The sequence below is a fragment of the Periophthalmus magnuspinnatus genome, chromosome 1, assembly GCF_009829125.3.
Source record: "Periophthalmus magnuspinnatus isolate fPerMag1 chromosome 1, fPerMag1.2.pri, whole genome shotgun sequence".
NCBI lineage: Eukaryota > Metazoa > Chordata > Actinopteri > Gobiiformes > Gobiidae > Periophthalmus > Periophthalmus magnuspinnatus.
The window spans coordinates 3,090,453-3,098,718 of record NC_047126.1 but is presented as its reverse complement, the minus strand read 5'-3'; the positions used below and the strand labels follow the sequence as shown (position 1 = coordinate 3,098,718).

General features: G+C 43.6%; 1 protein-coding gene across 1 annotated transcript; it reads right to left on the bottom strand.

The window, feature by feature from the left end:
* Positions 1 to 2,832: 2,832 nt before the first annotated feature.
* Positions 2,833 to 6,892, bottom strand: dand5 (DAN domain family, member 5). Its single transcript, XM_033976023.2, has 2 exons — positions 6,413 to 6,892; positions 2,833 to 3,114 (listed from the first exon to the last, which is right to left on the bottom strand). The coding sequence occupies exons 1-2, from the start codon at positions 6,890 to 6,892 to the stop codon at positions 2,833 to 2,835; spliced, it is 762 nt and encodes a 253-aa protein (XP_033831914.1).
* Between the last annotated feature and the right edge of the window lie 1,374 nt (positions 6,893 to 8,266).

Here is an 8,266-nt window from a genome sequence, read left to right as displayed (position 1 = left end):
AGGAGGCTCACATTCCCACACGGAGAATAGGTGGCTCCTATACATAATTAAAGGGCCAGCGATGGAGCAGTTGTGTTTGCTAACCGCTAAGTACAAACGCTCAATAGGCCTCTTGTTTGGGCACTTTCGCCGCTAAGTGCAACATGCTAACGGTCGCCAGCAGTTTAAATGAGAATTTAAGGTCCCACGTTACACAAAGTGACTCTTATGAGCGTTAAGCCGTGTTAGAATGTGTTTTGTTTCGTTCACACGGGTTTGAGTAACGGTCAAAACGCTCTGTTCCACTTTGTGATGTCATGAAGCGGTACTTTTCAACTTAGCATGTACAATTTTACCTTTTTTTTGCAGTAGAAATAGGCAATTCCGGAGCTGAAATTATCCAAAATGATTCTAGAAATGAAGGTGTGTGGAGTTTAAAAACACAGCGGAGCACTTCCTGTTTTACCACACGATGACATCACGAGGTGGAACAGAGTGTTTACAGTTTGAGAGGAGAACAAAACACAACTCCAGGTCTGTTTGTGATGAGGAAACAACAGTAAAACAGATGAAAAAACAGTTTAACGCGGACTCTTTAAGAAACACACACACACTTGACGCTGAGAATTCAAATATATATATAAAAAAAAGTTAATACAAGAAGTTAAACCTGTAAATATCGAAAAATTGTAGATGTATTAGTGCAAAAAAGTGTCAAAATGTGCCTTTTATTCGACGTAATCCAGCCCCATTAAATAAAACATTTTCATAGTTCTCTGCAGGGCCCCTTTAATATAAATGAATAGGAAGACGTCCAAATCTGGGGCCCGGGACAGCAGACCCCTTCGCCCTCCCACACACAAAAAAGACTCAGACTAGTTTTTCACTTCAGTTTTAATTTCTGTTTAGGAAAAAAATCTAAACATGTCTTTATCATGAAGTCCAGTATGAACTAAAACATTATGACCAAAACAGAGGTCAGTTTGTCGCTGATTCACGGTGGAAACGTCACCAGAGTCACACGGACGAACACAAACTGTTAGTGTGTTTAAAGAAATTACACAATAAATTAAACAATACTTTGTCTCATGACAGGGGGACGCCTCAGTCTGGAAAATGAGACCAGGGTTTAGTTTGTTTTTGTCTATTTTCAGTTTCGATTGCTCATTTTAAACCGGGATGAAGGGGCTTTTTTACTCTCTCACACCTGGGATATTGTCCTGAAGACGTCGGACTGCAGATGGCGCCGTCGTCCTGCGTCCGCCGCTAAAACCTGTTTGAATCAACTGAGTGGACACGTCGCAGTAACATCACGTGACCACTGTGAGGAAGAGCGCTAGTGAGCAGTCCAAACTGTCAGGGGTGAAAACAAACTAAACCTTGGTCTGGAAAACAAATCTGTTAAAATAAAATAAAAAATAATAGTGTTTTTGTATTAGCAGGAATGTTCCACAGTGTTTACGGAACTCGCTAAAAACTCGGCATTTCATTCGGGGGCGGTGCCATGTCAATCAAAGATAAAAATAATCTCTGTGTGATGTGTTAACTGTCTCTTTTATTTATATTGCCTTTATTTATTTATTTATATTAGTCTAAAAATTACAGCTCAGTTTGGTAAAGACCCGGTCGGCAAAACTGTCCCAAAAAAATAAACTTACATGATTCTAAACCTGAAGTTAAACCGACTCTGAAAATATCAGGACTAAACCAGGACTAAACCAGGTCTAAACCAGGTCTAAACCAGGTCTAAACCAGGTCTAAACCAGGTCTAAACCAGGTCTAAACCAGGTCTAAACCAGGACTAAACCAGGTCTAAACCAGGACTAAACCAGGTCTAAACCAGGTCTAAACCAGGTCTAAACCAGGTCTAAACCAGGACTAAACCAGGACTAAACCAGGTCTAAACCAGGTCTAAACCAGGACTAAACCAGGACTAAACCAGGACTAAACCAGGTCTAAACCAGGACTAAACCAGGACTAAACCAGGTCTAAACCAGGACTAAACCAGGTCTAAACCAGGACTAAACCAGGTCTAAACCAGGTCTAAACCAGGACCAATCCAAGATTTAACCAGGTCTAATCCAAGACTAAACTAGGACTAAACTCGGACTAAATCAGGTCTAAACCAGGTCTAAACCAGGACTAAACCAGGATTAAAATAGGACTAAATTTGGACTAAACTCGGACTAAACCAGGTCTAATCCAGGATTAAACTAGGACTAAACTCGGACTAAACCAGGTCTAAACCAGGACTAAACCAGGACTAAACCAGGACTAAACCAGGTCTAAACCAGGACTAAACAAGGACTAAACCAGGTCTAAACATGAGTCACTGATGCAAAGTGACAGTTTTTTGGCGTCGCTGTGTTTGGGGGAAAATGATGCATGAAAGTGGAGCTGGTTTGTGTTTTTGACATAATTTTAGGTCTAAATGAATCTTTGTCGAGTCAAAACTCAGTTTTTACACTTTTAAACAAGTAAATAGGAAAAAACAGTTCGAAAGCTGGTTGCCATGGTTACAATATGAATGTTAAGTCCCGCCCCTGGACTAAATGTCGAGTTTTGAGGGAGTCTCCCAGTACTTTAAAAATATTTGGTTTGGTGCGGTCACTTCCTCGTCTCCATGGAGATTTTATGCCTTTTTGCAGAACATTTCAGGCAAAACAATGACATCACACTGGATTAAAAAAGTTTCAGACCAAACACCTGAACTTTCAAACCATAAAAGTCTTCAGCAGGCCCGTCCACAGAGATCTGGGGGCCCGTCCACAGAGATCTTGGGGGCCCTGGACCCTCAAACGGGGCCCCTTAACCCCCCCTCCCCCACATCGACTCCCCAGTTTCCTGCTGCTGTTACAGACGCATGGACCCCACTGTGGCCCTCTCCTCTCGTCCCGTTTCACATTTACACTCCTCCACCACCATCACCCTCTTCTCCCTGACGCCTCGGGCCCCGCAGCGGAGCGGGACGGCGACCGTGTGGACCCTGGACGGGGCGCAGCGGGAGCAGGAGGTCCTCTGGTGATGGGACGTCCCGCCGGAGAGCTCGTCCTCCGGGATGAACATGGAGCTGCACTGGCCGAAGCACAGTTTGTTGTGGAGGGTCGCGGCGTCGCAGCCGTCGGACGTCACGCTCTACGGGAACAGAACGAGAACAGAATCTACAGTGACACAGGAAATAGAATAAAACATGAAGACTCCTACTTCCTGTTCACTTTTGAAAGCACGATTTTTACTTTTAATACTTTACTCTTAAACCTTGTGTTGAAAATTGTGCGTCTCAAACTTCGAGGTGAACTTGTTTCTCCGTAAAAATGCTAAATTTCTTCCGAACAAACTCCTCAATCCACTCGATCCTCTGCATTGTGTCCTGCGTCCTGATTGGCTAAGGGACTGTAGACCATTGTGTCCTGCGTCCTGATTGGCTAAGGGACTGTAGACCATTGTGTCCTGTGTCCTGATTGGCTAAGGGACTGTAGACCATTGTGTCCTGCGTCCTGATTGGCTAAGGGACTGTAGACCATTGTGTCCTGCGTCCTGATTGGCTAAGGGACTGTAGACCATTGTGTCCTGCGTCCTGATTGGCTAAGGGACTGTAGACCATTGTGTCCTGCGTCCTGATTGGCTAAGGGACTGTAGACCATTGTGTCCCGTGTCCTGATTGGCTAAGGGACTGTAGACCATTGTCCTTCAGTCTCCTCTGTGCCGTGTCTCCTGTTTTAGGCAAATTGACATAAATGTTGGACCAAAGGACGAAGACGTGCGATGAGACGAACTATGAAATACACCTGAGACAAGAGAGAAATGTGAGAAAATGTGTGAGAAAAGTGTATAAAGTGTATAAAGTGTGTGGTGAGGGGTTTTACAGCAAAAAACATATAGAATAATTGTAAAAATAAAGCTGATACTTCGCAAATTTCGACTATTGTGGGTTATTTTTAGAATAAATAAACGATAAACCAGGGAGATTCTTGGTCTTTTCGCAGTCTTTTCTTCTTTTATCAGCTCCAGACTCTGAAATCGTCTGTAGATTTAAATAATTTTACTAGAAATTTGAAAAAGTACATTTTAAATCATCACGTGTCCACATCAGTTTAGTTAATTTGTTCTGTCTCACCGTAAAAACCTGCACATAATGATTTTTTTTATGTGTTTGGACTGAAGGAAACATCATATACTGGACACGGGGACATTTTGTTGTATTTTCCTGTTAATTTTAATGATGAACTGATCGTCTTATAATATAATTGTTTTGAAATGTGTGTTTTAATGTGTGTTTTAATGTGTGTTTTAATGTGTGTTCACTGCAGAGGGAAAACAGCAGGAGCTAAATCTGACACAAATCATTTTTTTCTTTTGTCAGATTAATGCATTTGTGCTCGAGCCCTGACAAATAAAGAATAAGTGAAGCTCTAATGGACGTCAGCCCGACGCACAGACCTGCTCCTGATTATACGATTAAGGCAAAACTTTGACACAAATGTTGGAAAGTCTTTAAGTTAAAGGTTTTTAAATCAGTGAATCCATGAAAGTTTCACTGCTGAAGAAACTAAACAAAACAGAGTAAAGTTTGAATTTTATTATTTCCGGGCGGCTTATTTTGGGAATGTTTGTGTCTATAGGGTACAGTGGGACAGACCTGGTTTAGTCCTGGTTTAGTCCTGGTTTAGTCCTGGTTTAGTCCTGGTTTAGACCTGGTTTAGTCCTGGTGTAGACCTGGTTTAGTCCTGGTTTAGTCCTGGTTTAGTCCTGGTTTAGTCCTGGTTTAGTCCTGGTGTAGTCCTGGTTTAGTCCTGGTGTAGTCCTGGTTTAGTCCTGGTGTAGTCCTGGTTTAGTCCTGGTTTAGACCTGGTTTAGTTCTGGTTTAGTCCTGGTTTAGCCTGGGTTTAGATCTGGTTTAGACCTGGTTTAATCCTAGTTTAGACCCGGTTTAGTCCCGGTTTAATCCTGGTTTAGTCCCGGTTTAGTCCTGGTTTAGTCCTGGTTCAGTCCCGGTTTAGTCCCGGTTTAGTCCCGGTTTAGTCCCGGTTTAGTCCCGGTTCAGTCCTGGTTTAGTCCTGGTTTAGTCCTGGTTTAGTCCTGGTTTAGTCCATGTTTTCAGTGATGTGTTCTTCTTCAGGCAACAGTTCAGGGTCGACCCATTTGTGACGTTGTACTGTCTGTATGTAAATGTAGTTTAACCTTTTATAGAAAGTACTTTCTCTGAAGTAGAAGTACTGGAGTCTCGTTTGTGGTATAAACACATGTACCTGCTGCTGAGATAAACTTATTTTTACTCTTTACCTCGTCTGCGATCACTTTCACTCTTACAACTTTTATCTCTATGACGGTTTTTTTGAGTCTCGCTAAAATGAGTAAATATTTGAAGATGAGGCAGTGGACAGGGAGCTGCAGGGGTCAGGGGTCAGAGGTCAGAGGGTTCGGGTCAGACAGTGGACAGGGAGCGGATGTCACTGAAAACATCTTTAAAACTACACAAATAAAATGAAAACGACACTAGAACGAGAGATGTTTGTGCGTCAATGCTAACGCTAATGCTAATTTTGAGGCACAATAATCATTAAAACAACACGGCGAACTGAAGAAGAAGAAGAAATCTACAGATAAAAAACAATGAGGCAGACGCTATTTAAATTAATCTGAAATTTATGTTGTTAAATCAAAGTTAGCATACGCTTTGAGACCCCGCGAGTTTAGCTAACGTCCCTGCGCACGGAGCCGTTTATTGGGTTATCACTGCGTTTATCACGGTTCAGAACGAGTCCGACTTCAGCCTGAGAAGCAAAAGGTTGAAACGTGCGAGGTCGAATTTACATATGAAATGAAACTCCTAAATTAGCCAAAATTAACAGTGAAAAGACAAACGCCGGTAATCCGTTTAGCATCACTGATCCAAACCAAATGGCTAACAGTATTCTGACAACGAGCGCATTTGGCCGCTCAAAATCAGAGGACTGGAGTGATCAGAAAACGCGGTGATTTCAACTGATTTTTGGCGTGGTTTTTTCATGCACAAAAAGAATCAGAAATCAGCGAAACATAGGAACATCGCCGTAGTTTCTCGAGGTATTTTTAGCGTAACTTTTGTGGTCGGTACGCAAAGTAAAATTAAATAAAATACGACAAATTTTTACATTCGTTTGGGCTTTTTTTTGCATTTTTTTGCCTCAAACACTGCGAAATTAGATTAATCACACACATATTTAAAGCTTAATCTCATAACTTCATAATCACTGTGCATATCTATCATATCCAGGGCCGTCAACAGAAATTTGGGGGCCCAGGGCATGAAGCGACACACGGGCCCCCCTAATACAAATTAATAGGAAAAAAAGTACAGTTCTGGGGCGTTCAGACCTAGCGACCCGGGAAAACAGACCGCTTTGTCGACTCCGGAATGTCGAATAATAAAAATAATAATGTTTTTTCTTACCTGAGTAAAGGGGACCGCGGTGCACGTCTGTTTGGAGTCCTTCAGCGCCGCGGGCAGTGTCACTCTCACCTTCTCTCCTTTCTCCGTCACTCTCTGCCACATCTGCAGCCCCAGCCTCCTCCTCGTTTCTGCGGCGGAAACGACTTTCGGATGCAGGTTGTCCGTCGGGTACGTCGCCGTCTTCAGGGCCCCGACCGAACCGGGGCGACCCTGGGAGAGGAAGGCCGGCGGGGCTGGTCTGGAGCTCAGAGAGGGCGTTCTCCTGGAGCTCAGTCCTCGCCTGAAGAACCCCGACTGGATCAAAGCGCGACGGTCCAGCTGCACCACCCTCACCACTCCCTGGACGGGATCGTCTGAACCTCCGCCTGATGCCTCCAAGTCCGGCCCGTGCCCCTTACGCAGGCCGTCCAAAAGGTGCTGAGGGATCGGCGTAACGACTGTCGTGAGTGACAAAAACGCAAGGGTAAAAAGCGACGGCATGTTTTGGAATAATGCGAGAAGAAAACGTTTTTAAATGTAAGTTGTGTTTTTCTGGTTCAGGGTTCCAAATGGAGACCTTGCTGTCGTGCTGTCACAGAGAGAGTGGGAGAGCTTAAATAGCAAACTGCCAATTCTCACCTGGGTTTTAATGCAGAGAAGGTGTCGCTTTTCCCACAGTGCACTACGCATCCAGCCAGTTTGGAAGGCCAGGTAGAGGATCAGAGCCAGACTCAGAGGATCACACTTTTATTAAGGTGGGTTTTTTAACATGTCCATAAAACAACACTGGAATCAACTCAGTCTAATTGTGGCTTTTGTTTTCACAAGTGAAGCTCTAATGGACGTCAGCCCGACGCACAGACCTGCTCCTGATTATACGATTAAGGCAAAACTTTGACACAAATGTTGGAAAGTCTTTAAGTTAAAGGTTTTTAAATCAGTGAATCCATGAAAGTTTCACTGCTGAAGAAACTAAACAAAACAGAGTAAAGTTTGAATTTTATTATTCCCGGGCGGCTTATTTTGGGAATGTTTGTGTCTATAGGGTACAGTGGGACAGACCTGGTTTAGTCCTGGTTTAGTCCTGGTTTAGTCCTGGTTTAGACCTGGTTTAGTCCTGGTTTAGTCCTGGTTTAGTCCTGGTTTTGTCCTAGTTTAGTCCTGGTTTAGTCCTGGTTTTGTCCTAGTTTAGTCCTGGTTTAGACCTGGTTTAGACCTGGTTTAGCCCTTGTTTAGACCTGGTTTAGACCTGGTTTAGTCCTGGTTTAGTCCTGGTTTAGACCTGGTTTAGACCTGGTTTAGACCTGGTTTTGCCCTGGTTTAGACCTGGTTTAGTCCTGGTTTAGACCTGGTTTAGACCTGGTTTAGACCTGGTTTAGACCTGGTTTAGACCTGGTTTAGACCTGGTTTTGCCCTGGTTTAGACCTGGTTTAGTCCTGGTTTAGTCCTGGTATAGACCTGGTTTAGACCTGGTTTAGACCTGGTTTAGACCTGGTTTAGACCTGGTTTTGCCCTGGTTTAGACCTGGTTTAGTCCTGGTTTAGACCTGGTTTAGACCTGGTTTAGACCTGGTTTAGACCTGGTTTTGCCCTGGTTTAGACCTGGTTTAGTCCTGGTTTAGACCTGGTTTAGACCTGGTTTAGACCTGGTTTAGACCTGGTTTAGACCTGGTTTAGACCTGGTTTTGCCCTGGTTTAGACCTGGTTTAGTCCTGGTTTAGACCTGGTTTTGCCCTGGTTTAGTCCTGGTTTAGACCTGGTTTAGACCTGGTTTAGACCTGGTTTTACCTCTGCTGGGACAGGGGACACAGTGGGGACATGGGGTCACTTCAGCCAGAATCAAATCATTTAAACATAAATCTCAGTTTCTATTCAA

Excerpts from the sequence above, each read along its gene's own strand:
- dand5 (XM_033976023.2), bottom strand. The coding sequence starts at position 6,892 with ATGCCGTCGCTTTTTACCCTTGCGTTTTTGTCACTCACGACAGTCGTT. Across the intron at positions 3,115-6,412 it reads CCGCGGTCCCCTTTACTCAG|AGCGTGACGTCCGACGGCTG; the intron begins GTAAGAAAAAAC and ends CTGTTCCCGTAG.